The 27,702-nt window shown below is 44.6% G+C and overlaps 1 protein-coding gene across 7 annotated transcripts in view; it reads left to right on the plus strand.

Annotated features, from left to right (window-relative positions):
- TNPO1 (transportin 1) overlaps positions 1 to 27,702 on the plus strand; it is a 560,536-nt gene that overhangs the window by 306,617 nt on the left and 226,217 nt on the right. For all 7 annotated transcript variants that reach the window (XM_033929167.1, XM_033929193.1, XM_033929150.1 and 4 more), the window contains exons 14-16: positions 1,566 to 1,737; positions 14,781 to 14,867; positions 20,949 to 21,056. In XM_033929167.1, coding sequence (XP_033785058.1) covers positions 1,566 to 1,737; positions 14,781 to 14,867; positions 20,949 to 21,056 — 367 coding nt within the window. The remainder of the gene's footprint in view (positions 1 to 1,565; positions 1,738 to 14,780; positions 14,868 to 20,948; positions 21,057 to 27,702) is intronic.

Raw genomic sequence — 27,702 nt, forward strand, 5'->3', positions numbered from 1 at the left:
CCCCCAACACGATCGGGGCAAGAGGGAGCCCAAGCCCTCTTGCCAATCAGAATAGGCCCGGGAGCCTTAGGTCCCACCTGGGTGGCGGGGCCTGAGGCACATGGGCCCAACCCGACCATGTGCCCAAGGCCCCGCCCCCAGGAGGGACCTAAGGCTCCCGGGCCTATTCTGATTGGCCCAGGCGCCTTAGGCCCCACCAGTAGGCGGAACTTTGGGACGGATGGGCCAATCCGGCCTCATTCCGTCGTTGCGCGGTATATAAAAATTTCTGTACATAAATGTGTGTTTTTCACACGCTATACCCGTGTTCGTGGTTTACACGGGTGCGCGTTATCTACGTGAAAATACGGTACTATACAGGTCTTGGACCTGATGGGCTGCCGTGTGAGCCGACTGCAGGGCATGATGGACCTCTGGTTTGACCCAGCAGAGGCACTGCTTATGTTCTTATGAGACAGTTTGTTCTGTCATAGCGGCAGTGTCTCTGGGAGAGTTCTGGCCTCTCTGGATTTGATGGAGGCCTACTTGCATATTCCCATTTTCCAAGACCACAGGAAGTTTCTCAGATTCCAAGTGTTTGGAAAATCATGATCAGTTCTCGTCACTGCCCTTCAGCCTAGTGATGGCTCCTCAAACTTTCATCAATGTAATGGTGGTGGTGGTAGCCCACCTGCACAGGATGGTGCTGCAGGTTCATCCCTACTAAGATGCCTGGCTGATCTAGTCAATCCTTTGGGCCATGTAGAAGTGTATATAGTCTATTTTCAGCATCTAGAGGAGTACTACCTGAGCTCCTTTGATGCTTTTGTTGGGTTTGGTTACTCTCCATCTGTTCATTTGTTAGAGCAGAACTTTAATGTGCTTAGGAAGTTTTCCCCTTTTTCCTTTTTTCCTCTGATTGAGAGGAGCTCTTGTATGTTTTGTGACTAACTGTAGGTGGCAATAGAGCTCTCCGGTAAAGTAAGAGGGTTACAGAAAAAAATCTGGAGTAGATTCCTTCTGCAGAGCTAGTGGGAATGAGAAAATTACTTGCCTTTCCAGAATGACACGCTTATCTACAGGAAAAGATATTATCAAAGTAAGAACATAATCTCTTTTTTGGAAAGCTGACTGCTTTTTGTTTTTTAAATGAGCATAAAGTTTATTCTCTCTAGGTTTTAAAAATCTAAGGCAGGGGGTGTCAAAGTCCCTCCTTGAGGGCCGCAATCCAGTTGGGTTTTCAGGATTCCCCCAATGAATATGCATGAGATCTATTAGCATACAATGAAAGCAGTACATGCAAATAGATCTCATTCTTATTCATTGGGGAAATTCTGAAAACCCGACAGGATTGCGGCCCTCAAGGAGGGACTTTGACACCCCTGATCTAAGGTCTTCATTTTTTTCAAGGAGTTTCTGAATGCATAATGGGAAAATTTTTATTTTATTTTATACATTATCTATAGAAAATTATTTTGGAATGGTTCATAAGAAGCTTTTTAAAATAAAATATCTTTGTGGAATGTAAACAGTTTATTTTAGAATGTATACAGCTACCAAGACTAACATATTATTTTATTCCTTAGTGCCTTTGCAACTTTGGAAGAGGAGGCTTGTACAGAACTTGTTCCCTACCTTGCTTATATACTTGACACTCTGGTCTTTGCTTTTAGTAAATACCAGCATAAAAATCTACTTATTCTCTACGATGCCATAGGAACTTTAGCAGACTCTGTTGGACATCATTTAAATAAGCCAGTAAGTTCCATTTTTTCATATGTATATTTTATGACTAGGTTTTGCAGATAATGTATATTAACTGCAAAGGTTAACCAATGGTAGCCTCTGACTTTCTGTGACAACTGTTTGGCATTCTCTGCTAAGGTGGAGCAGTTGTTTATTGCATATCATCAGTGGGCAGCTATTACCAGATATTAAAACACAAACTAAACCCACAGTGCAATAAGTGAGACATTCTGGGCCATAGGGTTATTTCCCCTTACTTGCATGGGTTGCAGAAGAGAACTACGGTATAGTTTTCCAGTCTGCTTCTAGGGTACATCACAGGCAAGCTGAGCTCCTCAGTCTTTCTCTTCTGCGTGTGGTTGCAGTGTGTTCTGTTTGCTCCAATTTATTATTTTTACTTCGACGTAGTTTCATTCCTTTTCGCGGTTCTTTCACATTCTATGGATATTTGAAGTGCTCAAGAATTCACGGACTTTGGTCTGTATCTGACAGGCCGATCCCTGATCTCTTCGGGGTACCTGTCAGCCAATCTGCTAGTCTTCCTTGGATGTCAGGGCTGTCCCTGACCGTTTCTCATTCCCTATTAAGCAAGGGGTCAAGTGCAGACTGTTCAGCACGCTTAGGGGGTTCAACGGTGTACCACAGCGTGTAGGCTGTGTTTTCATGCCTCCGCCCGTCTCCGTGCACAGTCAGTGGTCCGCAGGGGTGGAGGCATTGTCAAACAGTGTTGTCTGACCGGCAGCCCGAAGATCAGCTTGATGGCACATTTTCCAGCAGTGTGGCAGTGAAATCACTCTGGCTCTTAACAGGGGCTAGAGAGCAGTAGCAGCTTCTGTGTCCAGTGCTGTGAGTAAAAGGAGCTGACAGGCGCCAACAAGGATTTTCAAACTTTAATTTTGAAGGGTTTTCTTGAGTTTCTAGTGATCCTTTGTGTTCCCCTACCTGAAAAATCCATAAATTGCTGTAAGTGAATTCTTCATTTGGCTCTTATTCGGGGCTTGGGAGCAGCTGCAGTTTCTGTGCCAGTGTTTGTGGTGAGAAGCACCAACAATGATTTCTAAACCTTAATTTCAAGGGGTTTGAGTATTTTATAGTGATCCTCTGTGTTCCCCCACCTGAAATATGCTATTTTGGTAATTTTTAAATTTTGGGACGTGCCATTTTTGGTGCAAATTCGGGTCCGTCGGCCATCTTGGATATTCAGCAATTTTATTTTATTTTATTTTTTTCAAACTTCTCCCTGCTTCTTTAAAATTTGGATTTTTGCCAGGAAAACTGCTGAAATGGCGTCCTGAGGGTCTCCATTTGTACAAATTTGCCGCTGTTTGAGTGTTTTCTTTGCGTTGCGTGGCACAGTCATGGGAGGGGTGGTAACTACTGGTTCAGCCTCCCCCTCACAGAAGCAGGTGATTACACACTCAGCTAGCCCGTTTTTGTTTTCAGGGCTAGATTCAGCAGTAGCGGAAGCCCGCTGCGAGGTGTACCCTCTTCAGCCTAAATTGTGCAAGTTTCAGTCATCTGAGGGTGATTCTATGCCACAGGGTACAGATATCTTCTCAAGGTGCGTGAGATTTTTTGTGCTTCGAGTTTCCAGCTGAGGATCCAGTTGTTAGCTGTTCTGTCCCCCCTACACAGTCTCTGCTTGATGTTTCTTCCTCAGGGAGTTCAACATCTGTGCTAGCTCTGTCTGCTCCTGCTTGACAGCCAATCTAGGGGTGCCAATGGCGAATCCGGTCCTCAAGTAGCTTTTGGTTGCAAGGCTGCGCTGCTTGAATTTCTTAGTGGCTCCGGATCCTGGTGCTGATCAGACTGTTGTACTCTTGTTTAACTTTGAGACTCTGCTTGATCTGATTGCTCAGTCTTTACAAGGCGTGAACGTGGATACCAAGTTTCCTCCTTCTATTTCTATTATTGCTTTTCCCTGGCTTTGCAGTGTACGCTTGCAGTCTGAGTCCTTTCATTGGCTTCCGGATATCATTCTCATAGTTATGGAACAGTTTCTGGATGGGCTTTTCTGGAATGCTAACGCTATCTTCCACCAGTATCCTCTGGTGCAGGAGTGACAGCAGCTGTTACGGAGGACACTCGGGTATCCCGACGTACGTCACTGCCTAATACCAGTTTTTTACTCTGCTACTTGAGCAGTTAAGGCTGCTGTGACGATGTCCTTCAAGCCGCGCTTGTCTAGCTTACATATGCTAGTGACTGAGGCAGTAGAACCTCCTCATTAGCTTCTGATGGCTGGGATGGACTTCCTGATGGATGGTTCTATGACCTTTTGAGAGGGCTGGCTTCAGGGTCAGCGTATTCTCTGTCAGCCCGCCAAATGCTGTGGGTTCAGCAGTAGGCTGCTGATATGTCCTCCATTGCACCTCTAGCTTGGCTGCCTTTCATGGGGTAGTGGCTGTTGGGCAATTGGCTGGATGCCGTCATGATTTTAGTAATGGATCATCATCTGCAGTTGCTGCCAGATGGTATAGCACCCCCCTTTTTTGGGACTTCCGAAGGATTTTTTGTGCCTACAGACAAACATTCTCCTTCCTCGTCATGTAGATCCTTTCAGGGTTCCAGGGGTCGGTGTGTGAACTACAGGCACTATCAACCTGCCTCTATCTGACCTGCCAGAAAAACAAAATAAATAAAAACAAAATGACGCCAGCGAGCTAAGGACCTCTCTGTGGGGAGGTCGGATCTTGGGGCATCTGCAGGCTTGGATGCACATTGTGGCAGACCAATAGGTCTTGGAATTTCTTGGGTCAGATTACAAGCTGGAATTTGCCCAACCTTATTAGTTTGGTTTGTGTCTTCTCCTGCCAAGAGACTGGACACGGTGCGCATAGTCCAGGCTACTCTTCAGCACTTCCTGGATATTTGAGCGATAGAGCCAGTGGCCAGTGCTCTTTCAGGCTCAGGTAGATATTCTGTATACTTGATTGCACTAATGAATGAATCAGTAGATTGGAGACATCTTCTGTATCTGAACTACCTGCAGGTGGTTCTCGGGCTTGCTCATTTCTGGTTGGAGACCGTGAAATCGGTCTTTACAGCAGTGGTTCCGGAGGAGTTTCTGGCCTCCCTGAATTTTACATAGGCATGTTTATAGATTCCCATTCTTTTCCAGCACCCTGCAACTTTCTGAGGTTTCAAGTGTGGGATCAGCATTTTCAGTTTTCGGCTCTGCTATGTGGTCTGATGATTGTGCCCTGTATTTTTACAACTGTGTTGGTGGTTAGGGCAGCTGATTGGAGGAGGATGAGGTTGCCAGTTCACCTCTATTGGGATGACTGATTTTTCTGAGTGCCCTCATTGGAAGCGGGGCGTGCTATGGTGGAACGCATATCCCGGGTTCTGATAGGAGACAGAAGCTGTGTTTGCAGATTTCAGAGTTTAAAAAAAACAACACATGTCTGCGCCTTCGGCTCATGCCTCATGGGAGCTCGCCGGAGGTGATTCCTTAGGCAAGGGGGTACTTGTGTCCTCTTCAGCAGGCCTGGCTCTCTCGCTGGATGGCCCACCAAGATGTCTTAGCCATGAAGCTGCCATCGACTTTGGAGGCTTCACCCTCAGTTGCTGTGCCAGGGCATTCCGTTGCACATTTCCTCATGGATGGTGGTAATCATGGATGCCAGCCTTCATAGCTGTCCCCGTCTCTTTCAGGACAATATGACTCTGTGGAAATGGCCCTTCATTTGTCTAGCCCTAAATGACTTCCTAAGTTCTCTGGAGGGGCTAGCGGAGTCCCACCTTCTTTTCCTTTGGTCAGAACGTTATCTTCCGACACTGACGGCGACGCATGTGACCGGAGTGGAGTATTTCAAACCGATTTCATCAGCTGTCAGACACGGGAGAATTGACCCTGTCACCTCAGGGGCATCGGGTACTAGTGAGGCACTGAGGTCAGCCCCGTATCGACTTCATGAACTGATCAGAGAAAAAAAAGTGAGAGGCTCGAGTATAACCGGGATAACGTTATTCATTACACCTTTCCACCTGAGCCGAGGTCCTTCGGTGGTTTGCGAGTCATCCAGGCCGCATCCTTCTAGTGGCTCCAGACTGGCCTCAAGGACTGTTGTGTGTGGCTCTGATGCATTTGTGGGTTCGGCACAGTTGGCATCTTAGCATTTACCCGGTCCTTCTCACTTGGTACCGGTTGTCATGGATGTTCAGGGTCGCTTTGCTCTTAAGCACATGGCCTTAGATCCTACAGGCTATTCGGAGCCTGTGTTTGCTCCACTGCTCAATTATATGAAGTTGTCCAAGGTGTCTGCCTACATTAAGTTTTCTTTTCAGGGATGCCTTTGATACTTAAAACAGTCTAATTGGGAGTTCCATTCCATCTTTATAACCTCTTTAAGGTTCATTGTTTAGTCCCTCCCTATTGTCTTTTACCATAATTGTTCTCTTTTCTATCAGCAATATGTAGTTCTTACCCATCCTTTCCTTTTGTTTCAACATGTTCATACTGTTAGTTCTTATCATGTTATGCATATACAGTCTGTTTACATAGAAACTTAGAAATAGATGGCAGATAAGGGCCACGGCCCATCTAGTCTGCCCACCCCAATGACCCTCCCCTACCTTTCTCTGTGAATAGATCCCACATGTCTATCCCATTTGGCCTTAAAATCAGGCACGTTGCTGGCTTCAATAACCTGAAGTGGAAGACTATTCCAGCGATCAACCACCCTTTCAGTGAAAAATAATTTCCTGGTGTCCCCGTGCAGTTTCCCGCCCCTGATTTTCCACGGATGCCCCCTTGTTGCTGCGGGACCCTTGAAAAAGAAGATATCTTCTTCCACCTCGATGCGGCCCATGAGATATTTGAATGTCTCGATCATGTCACCCCTCTCTCTGCGTTCCTCGAGTGAGTACAGCTGCAACTTATCCAGCCGTTCCTCGTACGGGAGATCCTTGAGTCCCGAGACCATCCGGGTGGCCATTCTCTGGACCGACTCCAGTCTCAGCACATCCTTACGGTAATGCGGCCTCCAGAATTGCACACAGTATTCCAAGTGGGGCCTCACCATGGATCTATACAATGGCATAATGATTTCAGGCTTACGGCTGACGAAACTCCTGCGTATGCAACCTATGATTTGCCTTGCCTTGCCTTGGATGAAGCTTGCTCCACTTGATTGGCAGTCTTCATGTTCTCACTGACGATCACCCCTAAGTCTCGTTCTGCTTCAGTTCTTGTTAGGATCTCGCCATTAAGGGTGTAAGTCTTGCATGGGTTTTGGCTGCCCAGGTGCATGACTTTGCATTTTTTGGCATTGAAGCTGAGTTGTCAGGACCTAGACCAGCGCTCCAGTAGGAGTAGGTCGTGCATCATGTTGTCGGACATTGAATTTGCCCACTACATTGCCCACTACATTGCCCACTACATTGCCCACTACATTTGCCCACTACATTGCTTAGTTTGGCGTCATCGGCGAATAATGTTATTTTACCTCGCAGCCCTTCTGCCAAGTCTCTTATAAAGATGTTGAATAGGATCGGGCCCATGACCGAGCCCTGCGGCACTCCACTGATTACCTCCGTCATTTCGGAGGGGGTGCCATTCACCACTACCCTCTGAAGCCTATCTCCAAGCCAGTTCCCAACCCATTTCGTCAATGTGTCGCCCAATCCTATAGAACTCATCTTGCTCAGCAACCTGCGGTGTGGTACGCTATCGAATGCTTTGCTGAAGTCCAGGTATACGATGTCCAGGGACTCCCCAACATCCAGCTTCCTCGTCACCCAGTCAAAGAAGCTGATCATGTTGGATTGGCAGGATCTCCCCTTAGTAAATCCATGTTGATGGGGATCCCGTAGATTCTCCTCGTTCAGGATCGTATCCAATTGGCGTTTGATTAGAGTTTCCATTAGTTTGCTCACTATTGATGTGAGACTCACTGGTCTGTAGTTTGCTGTCTCCATCTTGGAGCCTTTCTTGTGGAGTGGAATGACATTAGCCGTCTTCCAGTCCAACGGGACGTTACCCGTACTAAGGGAGAGATTGAAGAGCGCGGATAGCGGTTCCGCCAAGACATCACACAACTCCCTGAGCACCCTGGGGTGTAGGTTGTCAGGCCCCATTGCCTTGTTAACCTTAAGCTTTGACAGCTCGCAGTAGACACCGCTGGGTGTAAACTTGAAATTACTAAACGGGTCATCTGCGTCAACCCTTGTCTGTAGCTGAGGGCCGAGTCCTGGCGCCTCGCGGGTGAAGACTGAGCAGAAGTATTCATTTAACAGTTGGGCTTTTTCCGAGTCCGCTTCTACATAGTCTCCGTCTGGTTTCCTAAGACGTACTATCCCGCCTGAGTTCTTATATCTGTCACTGATATACCTGATGAAGGATTTATCTCCTTTCTGGATGTTCTTCGCTAGAGACTCCTCCATGCGGAATTTGGCCTCCCTTACTGCTGTTTTGACGGCTTTTGACTTGGCCAGATAGACTTCCCTAGAATCCTGTTTCCCTGATTGTTTGTAAGAAATGAATGCTTTTTTCTTCTCGTTATTGAGGTCCGAAATCTCCGCAGAGAACCACTGTGGCTTATTGTTCCTTCGCCGTTTACTTACTGATTTAACATAGCGGTTTGTTGCTTCTTGTATGGTGGCTTTCAAAGTCGACCACATTTCTTCCACGTTATCGGTTTCTGCTTGGCTTTGTAGCGCCTGGTGAACGAAGTCTCTCATTTCTTTGAAGTTTGTGTCCTTGAATTTGAGGACCTTGGTCAGTGTGGTAGATTTAGTGAAACCTTTCCTGTGGTTGAACCATACCATGTTGTGGTCACTGGAGGCCAATGTGTCGCCCACCGAGACCTCTGTGACACTTTCTCCATTGGTAAATATCAGGTCCAGTATTGCCTGATCCCTTGTTGGTTTCAACACCAGTTGCCTGAGTCTTGCTCCCTTCATAGAGTTTAATAGCCTCCTGCTGCTGCCGGAAGCAGAGGAAATCGTGCCCCAATCCACATCAGGCATGTTGAAGTCACCTAACAATACTGTGTCCCCACACAAGGTGATATTCTCTATATCTCCGATTAATTCCATATCTAGGTCATCCTGTTGTCTTGGGGGTCTGTATATTACGCCAAGATACAGGCATTTGTCCTTCCCTCTGGGCAAATTTACACAAAGGGATTCCCCAGTGTAGTGGACATCTGTGATTCTAGTGACCTTAATGTCATCTTTAGTATATAATGCTACACCTCCTCCCATTTTGCCCTCCCTGTCCAGGCGAAGCAAGTTGTAACCCGGTATGACCATGTCCTACCCGTGGGAATCCGTGAGCCAGGTCTCAGATATTGCCACCACATCCAGGTCGGCATTCCTCATTTCTGTTTCTAATTCCAGGATCTTGTTTCCCAGACTGTGGGCGTTTACGTACATAACCCTCCATGTTGTATGTTTGTTATGTCTCAGTGGGGATGTTCCAGCTTGAGCTACTTGGACACCTTTAGCATTAATCGCATGTTTTGTACTTTCCCTAGACCCAGAGTTACAACGTGCACCTATCCCGGACTCCCCAGGACTACAGTGTGTTCCTATCCCAGACTCGGAAATGTGTGTACCCTGTGGGGGTATTCCCGCTTGGGCTACTTGAACTCCTTTAGTACAATTTGCAATGTGTGTACTCTCGCTGGACCCAGAATTACAATGTGTACTCCCCCTAGACCCAGAATTACAATGTGTACTCCCCCTAGACCCAGAATTACAATGTGTACTCCCCCTAGACCCAGAATTACAATGTGTACTCCCCTTAGACCCAGAATTACAATGTGACCCAGAATTATAATGTGAGCCAACCCCAGACTCGAAAGTGTGTATACTCTCCCCTGACCCAGATCGGTGTTTACTTACCTTAGTCTCAAAAAAGTATTGGCAGCTTAGCTCGCCAGGTAGGTTGTTTGTGCCCGTACCCTCCTCCAACTTACCTAGTTTAAAGCCCTGTGTAGTAGGCGGGCTAGATGGTGTCCAAGGACGTTCTTCCCTCTTCTGGTCAGGTGTAACCCGTCTGGTCCCTGTAGTCCTTGCAATGCCTCTCCATGGTGCAAGAACCCAAAGTTCATCTCCTTGCACCATCCCTGCAGCCAGTCGTTTGCCCTTTGGATGCGATCCTCCCTGGCACTGCCCTTGCCCCTTACTGAGAGGATCAAGGAGAAGACCACCTGCGCATCCATCCTCCTCAGCTTCTCACCCAGGGCTCTGAAGTCTTCAAGTATGCTCTCCGGGGTGCTCCTGGCGGTGTCGTTGGTTCCGACATGGATGAGAATCATGGGGAAGTGGTCACGGGGCTTGATGAGTCTGTCCAGGCAAGCGGTTACATCCCGGATCCTGGCCCCTGGCAAACAGCAGACCTCTCTTGATTGCAGGTCTGATCTACAAATTGGACCCTCGGTGCACCTCAGCAGCGAATCCCCGATGACCACCACTCTGCGCTTCTTAGGGGTGGGCCGATCTGTTGACTGCGAAACTGGAACCGTCTGCTGAACAACTTCCTGTTCCTCGTTGTCAGGACCTTCCTGTAGCAGCTGGTATCTGTTCCTCAGGGTGATTTGTGGTGTCGATGTAGAGCTGCCCTGTATGTGAGAGAAAGAGACAGAATAAGGTCTTCTGCGTTTTCCTGTGGAGGAAGTTACCAGCTGCCAGGAATCAGCGTCCCCAGCCACTTCCTGTATTCCGACGGTTGGTCTCAAGTTTGCAGGTTTGGACGCTTTGGGTGTCTCTAGGATGGTCTTGTCAGGTTCCTGTTCGGTGATCTGAGACAGCTCCTGGATGACTCCGTCGATGAAGGTCTCGTCATCTCGGATACATCTTAAGCGCTAAACCTCCTCTCTCAGGCTCCTCAGCTCTAGCAAAAGGCTTTCATCTGGCTGATCCATTCCTTCCGTCTGTGTGGAGACTGTAGACATCTTTGAGGGGATGGCCTCGGTCTGTACAGAGACCTCTGCCCTCCGTCCTGGCTTCCCTTCCATCTGTACGAAGACCGTAGCCATCCCCTGGGTACTTTTGGTGACTGGACTGCCTGTCTTGATAGAAGTCTTGCTGCTTCTAGTTCTACCTGCCATTTACAAAAGTTGGTTTTTTTTTTTTTCTATATTTGTTAGGATGGGGGCTGTTAGGTGTTGTCAGAAAGTGTTGAGGTTGGAGGGATAGAGGTAGCTAGTTAGTTCTTGGTCTGGGAGATAGAGTAGTTAGTTAATTTTCAATTAAGGTTGCCTGCTTGTTAGTGTGCTAGTGAGGTCATTCTGATTAAATGTTAGAGGATAGTGTGGTCTGCCTGTTAAAATGGTTTGGGGATAGAGTGATTGGTGTGGTCCGCCTATTAAGTGTGAAAGGTTTAGTTGCTTGTTGGTTAGGTAGAAAGTTGAAAGACTTGGAAGAAAGTTAAAGAAAGACTGAAGTCAATTGGTTAATTAGCTAGTTGTAGAAATTAAGAGACCGGCTAAAGTTGATAGCCCTTCCTTGATGCCCTTCGCAAAGGCGCTTTCGCTAAGGCGAGCGCCTTTGCCGTGCACTGAACGGCTGTGCGCCATTGGCTCGTCCCCTTTTATGGGGAGAGTTTGGCTGGTGACGTCAGGGGGTGGGCGGAGTTAGCTCTCGCCTCTTCCCCTGCTAGCACCGCCTTCTCTGCTCCTCTCTCCGCTTCTTCCTGCTAGCACACCCTCTGCTCCACTCACTGTTCTGCCATGTGCTCAGGACTGTTCTACCATGTGCTCAGGACTAGGCACAGCTCCTACAGTCTCCCTTTGGCTGGCCTTGCACTGTGTTTAATCTGTCTGTGTTGTTGCCCTTTTAATTGTATACGTTTTTAAAGATATGTGCATCGCTTAGAAATTTGAGTAAGCGATTAATCAAATATACAATAAACTTGAAGACATGGGAAACTTTTCTCCTTTGAGGTGACCAGGCTCCAGGGGGCCATTGTGCAGCTCCAGGGTCACAGATCCTTCCCTTTCTCTGAGCTGGTCTGGATAGAGTCCTCCCGGTGGCATTTTTGTGTGCCCTGGGGATCATTCTGTTCTGTTTTCCATCTCGAGATAGTCGGTTCTAGTTCACGTCGCATCCGGTTATTGCTCGTTTTTTGACAGGGGCTCTTCAGTCCAGCCACCCGTTAAGCATCTGTTCCTGGTTTGGGACCTTGATATGGTGTGGTAGGGCCTTGCCAGAGCTCCTTTTGAGCCTCTTCTGGATGTGCTTCTCCTGAACTGCCCTCCTGGCTGTTTTCTTCTCACCATCACTTATGCCCTTAGGGTTTCCAATCTGTTGCTGTTGTCCTGTCAGGAGCCCTTTATACGCATTTCAGAGATATGACAGTTCCTTTCTTTTTGCAGACAGTGGTTTCAGTTTCCTTGTCCTTCAGGAAGTGTGTTTGCCTGTGTTTCAGTCGCTGAGTTCCAAACATCAGGATTGGCTTATGAAGAAACTTGGCATGCGCACGATGCTTCTCTGTTCTCAGAAGGGCACTGACGAGTTTCATCTTTCTGGCCCTCTGTTTGTGCTGACTCGTTTGTTGAAGTGTGATGTTCCTGCTTCTAAGTTCACAATTTCCAGGCGGATCCATAGAGCCATTTCATACACCTACATTTTTGCAGGAAAAGAGTCCCCTGTTTCTGTTCGGGCACATTTTGCAAGGAGTGTGGCTTTTTCATTGTTTGAAGCTAGATCTTTTCCTCCTGAGGAGTTTTGCAGGGCAACAACATGGTTGTCTCTTCCCATGTTTGCCAAATTCTACAGAGTGGGTGGTGCTGCCTCTCAGAACTTGACTTTCAGGTTCTCGGTCTTGAAGGCCGGCGCAGCAAGCCCACCCTGACTAGTTGGGGGACTGCTTTTGTACATCCCTATAGTCTTCTAGAATGTCTTGCCTATTGCACTGGAAAAAGAGATTATGTACTTACCCTGGTAAGCTCTTTTCCAGTAGGTAAGTGAGACATTCTAGACACCTGCCCTGTCCTTGCTGTGCCTGCTTGTAGATTTCAGAGTTCAGGTCAGATGTCTGTCTCCCTATGCTTCTCCTATCTGTTTTGTGGAGACCGGTCAGCTCTTTGGGGCTAGGGAGAGTTTTGTGAATATGTTCTCCGTGTTCTGGGAGTACTTCCTGAGCTTCTTTGAAGCCTATGTTGATTGTTGATAGTGCGGTTATTTGTTTTGAGCAGAACTCTTGTTTAGCCTGTCGTTGCAGGTATCTTTATTTCACAGATGGTTGTACCTCTCTATGCTTGGGTACGGACTGATGGGAGGAGCTCAGCTTGCCTGTGATGTACCCTAGAGGCAGAGTGAAAAACTTATAGTTTTCTTCTGCAACCCATGTGAGTAAGAGGAAATAACCCGTCTAGAATGTCTCGCCTATATATGGAAAAGAGCTTACCAAGGTAAGTACATAATCTAGTTTAAGTAAATTTGTAACTTGCCATGGGGTTGTCATGATAAAAACATAAAATTAAATCTATATTCCATCAGAGACGATCAGTAAGACTTTAAAAATAAATATGCTATTGATGAGCATCTTGTTAGTTCTTAAGCTTTCTGAGAAGAATATATAGTGAGGTAGAATCTAATTCATAGACATTCTTGCCTTGTTTTAATCAAGTTTTCTGTAATTGCCAACAACAAATGACAATGAGAGAAAACACATCTGAAATAGATAAGTCAGTAGGGGGAGTGTGTGTCGCAGTGGTTAAAGCTACAGCCTCAGTATCCTGAGAAGGTGGGTTCAAACCCTGGGCAAGCCACCTAATCCCCCCATCACCCCAGGTACAATAAATGGATTGTGAGCCTGCCGGAACAGACGGGGAAAAATGCTTGAGTACCTGAATAAATTCATGTAAACTGTTCTGAGCTCCCCTGGGAGAACAGTATAGAAAATTAAATGAAAATGAATCTTGTCTGAAGTTTCTGTAACCCTTCCAAAAACTACTCTGATGACTGGTCACTGAAATAATCTTCAGTGAATCCATTGAAACATCCTGTTGGCAGTGACATAAATACCAAGGATACGATTTTCAGAGAGCTATAGGAGATAAAGGAAGATTTATTTATTTTTTATTCTGTTTTTGAGGTTGTTAGATGGATTGTAATCTGACAAATTTAGGCATGGCACTTCTGCTCTTCATATTAGCAATTCTTGGAATGCTATGCAGTCAATTCAGAGATAGAAAAGGGATGAAGAAACTTAACAGAAATGCATGTAAAAAAATAGATACTATTTTCTAAATTATTTTTGTTTTAGGAATGTATTAAATTATTTTTTAGGTTTCATTCCAGCAGGGGCAGTCTCAACTGGTCATTTAGAAGTCGTCTTACTAAGATGCACAAACAAATCAGTGTGTTAAGTACCATACAGCTCATAGGTATTCATTGGGCTGTGCAGCATTTAGCACACGTTAAATCTGTTGGCACACTTTAGTAAAAAGACCCCATAGTGTTCTATTTTTTATAGATGAGGAAACTGCCAACCCATAACTATTTCCTGGAAGTAATTTTATGTCCAAAGTACAGGCCTGCACCTATTGCACACTATACCACATTTACAGTTAAATTCATAAATATTAAGCATGAAATGTTCCTACAATGTGATGCTGCTGACCACTTAGCAATAAATGACAGGTTCCCAAACTGTGCGTCAGAAAGACTCCAAATGTGGTCACATCAGTGATTGAGGTCACAAAAACAGGGCTGCTCCTCTATCCTCTGAATCTCAATTGTGACTAGTAGTAATAGTTCTCAAAGGGCCTGTGAATTAGTGAATTTCACAGCTTCTGGCTGTGTGGGCTTCTTCAACCTGGGAAACCATGCAGAGTGAGCATATATTGAAGCACTAGACCCTGTGTTGTTTGCTTTTATGGTTTCCACCATCACTACTTTAAATGCTTTGGGAGGGAAGGAAGGAGGAGTTGGAGGTCTATATTGTTTTGATCATCACGGGTTACATGATTTTTTTTAATTATTAAAATGGAGTCATAGTCACTACAAGATTGGAAAGCATTGTAATAAGAAATGTATAGAATAGAGATGATTACTTTTTTTCCTTAGAATATGTTATGTTTATTTCTTGTTGCATACAGGAGTATATTCAGATGCTTATGCCTCCACTCATTCAGAAATGGAATATGCTGAAGGATGAGGATAAAGATCTCTTTCCTTTACTTGAGGTAAATTGTGTCCAAGTGCTCATGTGGAAATAGTGCAAATGGAAAATTGTATAAAGAGGGCATTCAAAATCTATTAAGGTAATACTACAGTTAGTTGGCTTTGAATAAAAAAAGAATAGAGATAAACTTTATCCCAGGACAAGCAGGCAGCATATTCTCACACGGCACGGAAGGTCCCAAATGCATTGCCACTTTAAGAACTTTAGAAAGTTCGCAACCAACCGCACCATGCAAGCGCGAGTGCCTTCCTGCCCAACATAGGTGCATGGTTCCTCAGTTCAATGTTTTCCATGGCGCTGGAAAGTCGCGTCACTAAACATTCATTATTTCTTTGCCTTCCTTCTCGTGCGTATTTTTATTTACTTTCTTTTTAAAATTTTTTTAATAAAAAAAAAAAACCCTTCTTTTTTTTTTTTTTTTTTACTTAGCCTTTGCTGTACAATGGCGGGGTCTACTTTTTCGCCTCAGCCTTTATCCTTTGATTTGGCTGAGGCTGTTTTTCCTAACTTAATGTCCCGGCCATTAATGGGTTTCAAGATGTGCAGCAGGTGCCAGCGGACAATTTTCGTGACAGACCCACACTCGTGGTGCATTCAGTGTCTTGGGCCGGACCACCGCATTGATTTTTGTAAACAGTGTTTTTCTCTGCAAAAAAAGCACCTTAAAAAGTCGATTTCTACAACAGAAATAGCTTTTCGGCAGCACTATGGATGGCGACCTATCTCCTCATCTTTCGACATCTGCAACACCGAAAGTAAAGGCACCGTAATCTGCAGCACAAACGCAGCCAAGGCACTCTACTCCGCGGCATCGTCTTCAATGGCACAGAGGTCTTCGGCACCGCTTTCCACACCAGCATCGCAGCCCGTTGCTCCATCCGGTAAGCCAGTGAAGAAGTCACCAGCTTCCCAGGTAGGATCGCAGGCCACTAAGGCATTGAATCCAATCATGCTGGCCAAATGATGACCCTTCATGCAACTCGCTTCACAATCCAGGTGTTTCTCTTTTTCAGAGTCATCCTCTTCGGAGCGGATTACAGCACCAATGGCACCGGAGAAAAAACCACAGGTGCCAGTGCCTTCTTTGAAAGAACAATTTGAAGAGTTCTTTCGCAGCATACGGGGAAATTTTTCAATAATTATTACACCCGATATCGACTCCGCAGGTACCGATTTTACAGGTACCGACTTAACAGGTTCTGGTCCAGCCTGAGCGTACAAATACCAGAGTTGCCAGTACCAGTCTTCAGTCTTTAATTCTGTCTCCTGGAACTCGGCACCGCCCATCATCCAGGCATGCATCAAAGACTCATGCTTCCAGTCATCGATCCAGTTCATCAAGACATCTGTCCTCCTCTCCAACACAATCTCAATCCAGCAAGTCTTCTCGCAAGTCCAAACATATTTCTTCTAAAAATGTTCAGAAAAGCATAAACACCATACACCTTCTCCATCACCTTTCCGGTACCGACATAAAAGAAGAAATAGTTCTCAGTTTCTGGTCATAGATTCTGACCTTAAAATTGAGTCTTCTATTAATGATTCCCCATCATCAACAGAGGCTTATGATTTTCCGGAGTAGCACTCTCCACAGACTCCTGAAAAAGAACCATCTCTTCCTGAGACACTTTCCTTTCACTGTTTTATAAGACACCTAGATAGACATCTCTCTTAAACTGGAAGCGGACTCCAAATATACTCCTGAATATATGGAGACTATGAACATTAAATATCCTCCTAAAGAGGTCATTAAACTTCCTCTTCATGCAATTTTGAAGGATGCTCTTCATAAAAATTGGGAATCTCTGTTGTCAGTACTAGTTGTTCCTAGGAAGCTGGACTCTCTATATAAACTTCCTCCGAAACTCGGGTTTGATAAGCCACAACAGTCTCACCAATCCCTAGTGGTGGTATTAATGCTTAATAAATTGACCTCCTCCAAAGGTTATGCCTCAGCTCCACCAGAGAAGGAGGGTTGCACCATGGACAGATTTGGTAGATGTCTCTATCAAAATTCAATGTTGTCTAGTAGTGTGAATAATTAACACATTCCATTTTTCATGTTATCTTACGCAATTACCAATGTGCCAGATGTACCTCCCTTCTCACCATACTAAGGGTTTTCAACAATTAGCTTCTACCCTTTTTCAATTATGTAACATTTGGTCCAAACTGTTCATGACTATTTTGAACTATCGTCCAGAGCTGTGTAGAGATTAGCATAGCTCAGGATTGCTGATATGGATGCCAGTCTTCAAAATCGATTGGCTAACATTCCCTGTCTCGGAGAAGAGCTTTTTGGGGATACCATTGAGAATGCCACTCAAAAACTTTGTGCTCATGAAAATCTTGGGACTCATTGGTTAAACCTAAACCAAAATAATCCACTTCAAGATCAATCAAACCTGCTGCCTCTTATCAAAGATGATATTCTGCTAAACCACCTACTGCTTAACGTCCTCAGCAGAAAAAAAACAGAAACAGCAATGTTCTCAGAAACCTTAGTCTCCTCCACCTAAGCCTACTCAGTCTTTTTGACCAGTTACTTGAGAGCATAGCTTCAATTACCTCTATCTCTCCTCAACCAATAGGAGGTCATCTTCAACTTTATTCTCACTGCTGGGAAATCATCACATCCGACCTCTGGGTTCTAAACATTATACCAAAAGGTTTCTCCCTTCATTTTCTCACCGTCCCTCCGGATCATTCTCCAAGAGTGTCTGCTTCCAATCTCCTTCAACCCTCTCTTCTTCAGGAGATCAAGAATCTACTTCTCAATGCCATCGAAAAGGTTCCTCCAGAACAAGAGAACACGGGGTTTTGCTCTCTGTATTTTCTGATAACAAAAAAGACAGGAGGTCTTCAACCGATATTGGATCTCAGAGCTCTCAACAAATTTCTAGTCGAGGAAAAATTCAGAATGTTATGTCTAGCAACTTTGTATACCCTTCGCAATTGCAACGATCGGCTATGCTCTCTGGATCTAAAAGAAGCGTATACTCATTCCAGTTCATCCAGCTTCCAGGAAGTTCCTCATATTTTGAGTGGTGCAATTCACTCACTGAAAAGAAGAAAATATCGTCTGTGAATATTCGATATTCAACTCTCAAAGATTGGAATAATTGACCTATAGCAGCCATTTAAATGCTAAATAAAAGCACAGAAAGCACCAAACCCTGTGGTACTCCAATCCTAGCTGAATATTTACTTGAAATCTTACATCCATTCCTCACTTGAAAAGAGCGTCCAGCAAGGTATATTTTAAACCAGGGGTGCCCAAAAGGTCGATCACGATTGACCTGTAGATTGCGAAGGCAACGCGAGTCAATCACGTTGCCTTCGTGTTCTACTTGCTTCCCGACTCAGAAGTGCTAAGCCATCCAACTTCTCCCACCCGATGTCAATTCTGACATCGGAGAGGAAGTTCCAGGACAGCCAGTCGCTGCCTGGTTGGCCCAGAGCTTCCTCTCCGCCTTCAGAAATGATGTCGGGGAGAGGAAATCAGGTCGGCCTGACTCTTCTGTGTGGGGAAGCAGGGAGAGCTTGGTTTGACGGTAGTTTGGAGGCCTGTTCCCTGATGGCAGTGGCAGTGGCTTGGCAGCAAGCAGGGAGACAGAAAGAAGGGAGAGCAGGGAGATAGAAAGAAAGGGGGATAGGAAGACAGAAAGAAAGGGGGCATGGAGAGAGAAAGACAGACAAAAAGAAAGGGGGGCAGGGAGACAGAAAGAAAGAAAGGGGAGGGGGGCAGGGAGAGAGGAAGAAAATGTTGGCGGAGGGAATGAGGTCTGGAAGCATATAGCAGGCTGAAAGAAGAGAAGAAATATTGGATGCATAGTCAGAAGAATAAAGTGCAACCATAGACTCATGAAATCACCAGACAACAAAGGTAGGAAAAATTATTTTATTTTCAATTTAGTGATCAAATTGTGTCCGTTTTTGAGAATTTATATCTGCTGTCTATTTATTTAGCGGTTTTTAGTGCAGGGAGCCTATGAGCATCAAGAGCAGTGCAGGGCATTCAGTGCTATTGCGGTTTAGTGAAAAGGGAGGGGTTATATTTGTCTATTTTTGTATAGTTTTTCCTGAGGTGACATTGCATAAAGTCATCTGCCTTGACCTCTTTGAAAATCCACGGAATATAAATGATAATTAACATTTTCTCTGCGTACAGTATGCTTTGTGATTTAAAAAAATTTTTTTTATTGTTGGTAGATCATTTTGACGGTCATTTTAAAAGTAGCTCGTAAGCCCAAAAAGTGTAGGCACCCCTGTTTTAAACCATTTCAGCACATCATTCATTCCAAGTTTGACAATCTCAACAACAACCTATAAAGATCTACTGAATCAAATGCTCTTGATATATCCAGTGACAAAAGGCAGAATATCTTATGTTGGTCCATCCTTAATCACAAAGTATCCATTAGAGAAATCAATAGAAGTTCTACACTATGAGCTTTATGGAAGCCAAATTGGTTACAATCCAAACAGTCATTCTTCTGTACAAAATTGTCTAACTGAGAAAGAACAATTTTTTCTAAAACCTTTCCAACAAAAGAAATTGGTCTAAAATTTTTCGTAACACTCGTCTCCAAGCTAACAGTGGATATTTTTAGAAACCATTGGAAAAATCCCATCTTCCAATGATTTATTTACGATTTTAGCAATCACTGGAGTCACCTTCCCAATCATCTGTCTAATGAGAGTTGATGAGCATGGGTCTTATATTGCACAGGTTGGGGTACACCCACAAATAACTACAAACATCCATTTCATCCACTATCAAAATGAGACCATTTCTCCATTTCCTCATCCACCTCCGGATTTAAATCAAAATCCAGAGAAGTCCCCTGTTCTCCCATACTCTCCACTAAAAACTGAGCGTATTTTTCCACATCTAAATCATAACCATTAATCAGATAACTAATTGTATTAAACAATTATTTTGGTCTATTCAGAGCCTGAGTAATCCATTCCCTATAATATTGATTTTGTTCATTCTCATATAAACTATCATAATTATCAACATCATTCGCCCTACGCCATAATATCTCTGCCTTTCTATCCTCACTCCTAACCTGGGATATCACTTCAGATCTCCATGGGCAAGATTTATACTGTCCCTTCAACTCAATTGTTTTCTCTGGCGCAACAACATTCAGTGCATTAGTTAAACCATCATGCCAATTAGACACATCACATCAACTGAATCATTCTCATCCATCTTTGCACAAGACAGCCATTCCTTTTCTAAATCTTTTATTTTAAATTGTGGTCTAATCTTACGCAACTCCTTCTCCTGACTCTTGTAAATTGGCCCAAACACAAAAGATAACATCTTGTGGTCAGACCAAACCACCTGTTCAACCTACAAAATATTTTCAAGCAACCTCATATAGTTCCTGGCTTCTTTAAAACTAACTGATGTTCACAGGGACAGTGATGAGGTAAGAGGGGGAGGGATTTAAGCCTCTGAAGATTGAGGCTTCATACAAAGTCCTGGCAGGAGGAGGGAAATAACCCACTGGTCCCAGAATAAAGTATGGATTTACAAGAAAGATTAGGAAAGGTAAGAACCTAATCTTTCGTTTGACTGTGTACAGCTCTGCGTACAGCTGGTAGCGCTATAGAAATAATTAATAATAATAGTAGTAGTAGTCTTATACACAGGAGCAACTTGTGTCAAGTTTAAGATTTTTACTGTGTTTGATCCCTGTAATCTATACAAAGGAGTGACTTATAACCCAGAAATTATGGAATATGTAACAGTGTAGATCAAAATAATGTCAAGTTTTAGAATATATGAAGAATGCGTAGAAAGTAATACTCAACCAGTACGTGACTCATGTCACTTGTAGCTCTTTAGGCCTCTTAATACAAATGCCAATTGTTAAAATGTGAGAGATACAATAGAGTCTAGCTAAAATGGAGACTCTCAATCTACCTCTTCAGCATAATTGCTAGTAGTCTGGTTTATTAAATACTATGTTTACATGATGTGCACCATAAAAATTTGAGATCATTTACTGCATGATGTATTTCAAGGGCCATTCTACTACTAAAACTTTTTCTTCTTACATTTCAGTGCCTGTCTTCGATTGCCACTGCCTTACAGTCTGGCTTCCTTCCATACTGTGAGCCTGTATATCAGCGCTGTGTAAACCTAGTACAGAAAACTCTAGCACAAGCCATGGTATGTATTTTATTTAGTATCTCTAATGTTGATGTACTTAAATTTAAAAACAGGTTTCTGCCTCGCCTGTAGACTGGTACAGTTCCTTTGCAGATGGGTTATATCTCACTGTGATCAACAGGTGGAGATTGAGATTAAACTTTTATTGTAGTATATTAGCTGAGGCTCTCCCCCACTCCTAACCCAGTCTGTTTTCAGTCTCCAGCAGGTGAGATAGGAACCTTAAGGCTCCCCTCTGTTTTAGACACTATTGGATTCCTGGTCCTGTTTCTAGTGCTGGACAGAGCTTGGACGGGTCCTGTTTGGGGATCTGTCCAACCTCGGGGGTGTTGAACCCGGTGAGTCTTGAGCAGGGTCCCTCCCCCCACTTCTTTCACTTTCCCATATTTTTGTAGAGGTACCTCAGCTGGCAGCCTGACCACCGATACCGGGCAGGCCTCCGGCTTTCAGAGCCAGTGGAGTCTATTCTGGGAGGAAAAAAAAAATCCAGAGGCTGTGCTGGTCTAAAGGGCTATTTTCCCTTCGAATCTGCTGTCTTTCTGTGTTTTTCTCAACTAACCGGCAATTATTTTCCAGCTAGTCAATTTTCAGCAGAATGAGCACTTTGCATGGGAAAAAGTGCTCATTGTGCTCCAGATGTGAGGCATTTGTGGCTTGCCTGTGCAAGTGTTGTACAGACTGGAGCAATGGGGGATCCTCGTCGGCATCGGGTGCCGGCGGCTAGGGAACCCCGCCGCAAGTGCCTTGCGAGTCGGCAGTTGATCGCGGGGAAGCCCGAGTTTCCCAGCCACCGACAGTCAGGGTGAAAAGGACTCCCTTACCACTGTTGCCGGCTTGCCTGCTTTATCGGCTGGGAAAGTTCAGGCTTCCCAGACGCTGCAGGCCTCTGGAGCTCCAATTTTGGCGGTTTCGACTCCAGTTTTGGCAGGAAGCACCTTCATTATTTCACTGTCCTTAGGTGACCTCTCTCCTGTGTTGGAGAGACAGGGGCAGGTTTCTGCGGGGTCCCCTGCTGTGGCAGGGAGTCCCTTGGGGCTGCCAGGGATTTTTCCCCCAGAATTTGTTTTAGCACTATGCAAAGCTCATGTGCTTGTGGCCAGAGGTCCTGCTTCCGCCCCGGGGGTCTCAGGGTGGGGTGGGGGGGGGGGTTGCCCTCGACGTCTTCTCCGGTTCAGGCCCCAGACAGCACTGGTTTTGTCCTCCACTACTAATCTCTCGTCCAAGTTGCTGCGGGTCTCTTGGGACAAAGACCCTGAGGTGATTGATGAGGACCTGGACCTTTGGGGTGAGCTCCAGGATCCTTTTAGGGGATTGGATTCTGCCAGTGGTGGGTTTGTGTTGCCACCAGCTGGCTAGGATGCATCCGTGGTGCGCATTTTTCAACGGGTAGGACTTCTTGAGCTTATTCTTCAGGTCTCCTCAGTAGTGCAGTTTGAGGACACCGTGACGGAGTGAGCCCCCGTCTGTGGTGGACCCCTTTCTTTGGGGAATCCGCTCTGCTTTCCGTTCTTTCCCTATGCATCAGGATATTCGGGATATCGTGCTCGCTGCGTGGCAGGTGCTGGAGACCCCCTTTCTCTTCACGCGTTCTTTGGCCCGCCTGTATCCCATCCCGGAGGGGATCGGAACACTTTGGAGTTGCCTGTGGTGGACGCGGTGGTTTCAGTTGTCGCCAAGCTGCATACTGTGCCAATAGAGGGTGGCTCTGCTTTGAGGGACCCTAAGGAGCATAAGTTGGAGTCCTTCCTAAAACAGAGTTTTGATGTGTCCGCCCTGGCGGTCTGGGTGGCAGTGTGTGGCGGGCTGGTTGCTCGGACTTGTTTTCGGTGGGCCGAGCGTGTCCTTGACCATGAGTCTGATAACTGTGAGTTAGTGGAGCAAGAAGTAGCCAAAATTGAGATGTGTGCCTCTTATCTCTCGGATTCCATCTATGATTTTTTTGCGATCTTCTGCCAAGTCTATGGCTTTCGGGGTGGCTGCACGTCGTACCTTGTGGCTTCGGGCATGGTCAGCATATGGGGCGGCCAAGGCTAAGCTAACAAAATTTCCCTTTAGGACACAGGTGTTCAAGTCAGTTCTCGAGGGCCGCAATCCAGCCAGGTTTTCAGGATTTCCCCAATGAATATGCATGAGCTCTATTAGCATACAGTGAAATCAGTGCAAGCAAATAGATCTCATGCATATTTATTGGGGAAAACCTGACTGGATTGCGGCCCTCGAGGACCGACTTTGACACCCCTGCTTTAGGGGGTTGTTCCAGTTTGGAGAGATTCTGGATAAGTTGGTCCAAACTTTAACTGACTCTAAGGTGCCTCGTTTGCTGAAGACAGAGCTAGGCCGCTGGCACGGCGTGGCTCGGGGGCATGAGTGTGATTTCCGCTGGCATCGCCCTGGGTGAAGGGCCACTTCCTTTTTGGGCTCTGGGGTTTCCAGGGGCCATTTTTTTCAGCACATGCAGTCCTTTCGTGGGTCCCACCAGGGAGCTGGTTCTTCCTCCACCAGTTCCCCCACTGCTCGTCCTGCCCAATGACTCCTTGTCGACACCCACTCTAATTCCAATGGGCGCCCGACTGCGCAACTTCTATCCACAATGGGCAGAGATCATGTCCGATCAGTGAGTCCTGGAGGTGAAACGGGATGGTTGTGCTCTAGAGTTTACCCACTCTTTGTCAGATCATTTTCTCGCTTCTCCTTGTCAGGCAGCGTGGAAGAAGCTGGCCTTTCGCTTAGACCCTTCAAAGATTGCTAGATCTCAAAGCAGTAGTTCCAGTAACACCCCCCCCTCCCTCAGGAGTGGTGCACCAGCAGGTACTCGATTTACTTTGTCATGCCCAAGAAAGAAGGGACCTTTCGACCCATCTTAGATTTGAAAGTGGTCAACAGGGCTCTCAAAATTCCATCTTTTTGCATGGAGACACTGCAGTCTGTGATTTTGGGCTGTTCAGCCGGGGGAGTATATGACTTCTCTCGATCTAACGGAAGCCTACTTGCATATTCCAATTAGCTTCCTGCGCTTTGTGATCTTGGGGCAACACTATCAGTTCTGTGCGCTTCCCTTTGGCCTGGCCACGACTCCGCGGACGTTCACCCAGGTTATGGTGGTTGTCATGGTGGCGTTGCAGAAAGAGGGCATTCTGGTTCATCCCTACCTGGATAACTGGTTGATTCGAGCAAAGTCTTTCCAGGAGAACACCTGGGTCATGGCTCAGGATGGAGTTCCTGCAGTTGATGGGATGGGTTGTCAACCTTTCCAAGAGCCGGTTAGCACCTTCTCAGCAGCCTGGAGTATCTTGGGGTTCTGTTTGACATCTCCTTGGGGAAGGTCTTTCTCTCAAAGGCCTGGATAAGCAAATTGCAATCTCAGGTTTGCCTGCTTATGGCGTCCGGGTGTCCTCGGGTGCAGGATTTCCTTACAAGTCTTGGGGTCGATGGCGGCTTCCCAGTCTACCAGGCAATACAGAAGAAGAAATTAGGTTTTTACCTGCTAATTTTCTTTCTGTTAGGCTGTAGACTGGTATAGTCCCACACCCTATCTGTCTTTGTGCGATGATTGCAGGTTTTTGTTTTGCTCACATGCAGATTTTGTTTTTTCTGCGGGTTCTAGTATTTTTCTAGGGCCGGAGAGAATTAAGAACAGTGGGTATGGCTTAGCTGGTGATCTTTGGGGATATTTTCTATACCAGGATTAAGTTCTACATATGTTCCAACAGTTGTTTACATATGTTTGTTGTTTTTACACTCCTGTTCAGAATAAGTTTTACTGTTTTCAGTTGAAGTCTTTCCTAGGTTCTACTTGGCTATTCGGCAGACTGGATTGCTAGGGGGTAGTCTATCCTGATATACAAGTTTGTTCTCAGTCTCCAATTCCATTCATAAGGACTATACCAGTCTACAGGCTAACAGAAAGAAAATTAGCAAGTTTCAAGTTTATTAAAAATTTGATATAATACCTTATCAATTTATTTCAAGGTGGTTATACATTTTAAAATAGGGTAAAACCAGATAATACAAATTAACATAACTGTAACAAAAAAAACATACACGACAAAACAATAATATACTCAACTAGACAAATGGGTACGAGTGGAAAAAAGGGGAGAACTACAATGGTTAAAAAAAAGTGAGATATAAAGCAGGGGTGTCCAACCTGCGGCCCTGTGAAGTATTTTGTGCGGCCCCGGTCGAGGGCGATGCAATGTTTTTCTCTGCTGCCCCCGGGTGTTTACCGTCTTGCCAGCTCCCTCCTCTGTCTTGCTGCAGCGTTTGCGCATTTGTGCGGCCCCAGAAAAATTTTTTCATCCAATGCGGCCCAGGGAAGCCAAAAGGTTGGACACCCCTAATATAAAGGAATAAACATAAGGAAGGGGTTAAAAACAAGTAAGTCCAAAACAAGTGGACTCATAAAGGCAAAAAAAAACTTTTTAAATCCTTAAAAGGACATTTATACTTGAAAGGCATCTTTAAAAAGGAATGTTTTAAGAAAAGATTTAAATTTTTCAAGATTAGTTATCTCTCTTAGAGCATTTGGTGCCGAATTCCAGAGGGTTGGGGCAACTACTGAAAAGATAGTGTTTCTTCTAGTGTTAATATGGTTCAGGGCTGGAATTGCTAATAAATTTTTCTCTGAAGAACGAAGAAAGCGCGATGTAGTGTATGGTATCAAAAATTTATTAATGAATTCTGGCTGTCCAGTGTTTCTTGTTTTAAAAGTCAATAATAAAGAGTTTTATAAATGACACGGTGATGGAAGAGGAGTTACGTGGTCAAATTTTTTGGCCTTGTAAATGACTTTTACTGCTGCATTCTGGATTATTTGTAAACGTTTTAACTCTTTTTTGGTAATACCATGGTATAAGTCATTGCCTTAATCCAGACAAGAAATGACTATTGAATGGATTAAAGTATTTAAAGCCGATATGTCAAGAAATTTAGTTAGAGAGCATATCATTCGTAAACGATAAAAACATTTTCTTATAACTGTACTTATATGATCATGAAAAGTGAGAGATTCATCCAAAGTGATACCTAGAAGCTTGATACTACGTACTGTCTGTATTGGAATAGATTTGATTTTAATAGGAGAGAGAGGAGAACTATCTTTCTTGAAAGGAAAAACCATTGTTTTGGTTTTAGTGACATTGAGTGATAATTTGTTCAAGTTTAACCAGTCATGAATCTTGTCGAGCTTTTTGTTGATGGTAAGAATATCGTTTGGATTGTCTAAGTTGAGGGGATGTATTAATTGGATATCGTCTGCATAAGCGTAGACTGTAAAACCAATTGATTGTTCTAGCGTGATTAATGGAGCTAGGAAAATATTAAAGAGAAGTGGGGAGAGTATGGATCCTTGTGGAATGCCATAGTTGTTAGTGAATATGAAAGATTTTAAGCCATTAAGGTAGGTAAGAACCTAATTTCTCCTTAACTGTATCCTTTGTTTACTGTCAGGAGCCTCTCAAAAGGAATTTTATCTAAAGGTTTCTGGAAATCTAGATACATTACATCAACTAGCTTGCCTTTTTCACATCTTCAAAGAAGTGAAGCAAGACCTCCCTCTACTGAACCCATGCTGACTCTGTTTCACTAAATCACATTTGTTTACATGTTCCACAATCTTATGTTTTATCATTGTTTCCACTATTTTGCATGGCACTGGGGTCAGGCTTACCCAGTTATTTAGATGATCAATTTACATTCATCAATTCCAATCACTCATTGCGAGCCACTGCATTGTTTGTTTTCCCTTCTAAGAAGCTCGTTCTTCATATAAGAGATTTTTACAAAATTACTGTCTTACCAAGCAGCTAGTTGCCATACAGAGTTTTACAGACTATCTCTTTCTTCATATTATAAGCATTTTAGAAAATTGCTAAAATCTAGTTTATTTGCAAAAATCCTGGAGAATTGACTTGTTAATCAATGAAATTATTAAGTTGTCTTAGTTTTGTAAACATGGAACTGCAAGGTTTTGCGGTATACAAGTGTGAATTTGTTATAAATTCTTTTTTTTTTTTTTTGTTCAAGCATTTTTTATTGAATTTTTAAAGGAAAAAAATCCCCAATATTATGCAGAACAGCACAACAGGGGAAACAGAACAGCAATATCCAAAGATAGAGAAATAATATACAGTAATACAAAATTAAACATCTTCATAGTATAAATAATATTGAAAAGCAGCCCAAGTACACTGTACAGGACATTTCAGGGTTGGGGTGATTATAGTGGGTATAGCTAGCTGACAGCAGTGAGTAAGAGTTAAGAGTTGAACGCAGTTTCAAAAAAGTGGGCCATTAGCTTAGATTTGAACACTGCCAGGGACAGAGCATGACATATTGATTCAGGCAGTCTGTTCCAGGCATACGGCGCCGCAAGAAAGAAGGGACAGAGTCTGGAGTTGGCAGTGGAAGAGAAAGGGTACAGATAAGAGGGGCTTGCCTGATGTGCGGAGATCACATGGGGGGAGCATAGGGGGAGCTAAGGGAGGAGAGATATCGGGGGGGTCCTACAGAGCGAATGCACTTGTAAGTCAGCAAGAGGAGTTTAAACTGTATTTGGAAATGGATGGGGAGCCAATGAAGCAACTTGAGGAAAGGGGTAATGTGAGAATAGCAGCTCTCATGGAATATGAGTCACGCAGCAGCATTT

The sequence above is a fragment of the Geotrypetes seraphini genome, chromosome 1 (assembly GCF_902459505.1).
Source record: "Geotrypetes seraphini chromosome 1, aGeoSer1.1, whole genome shotgun sequence".
NCBI classification, from domain to species: domain Eukaryota; kingdom Metazoa; phylum Chordata; class Amphibia; order Gymnophiona; family Dermophiidae; genus Geotrypetes; species Geotrypetes seraphini.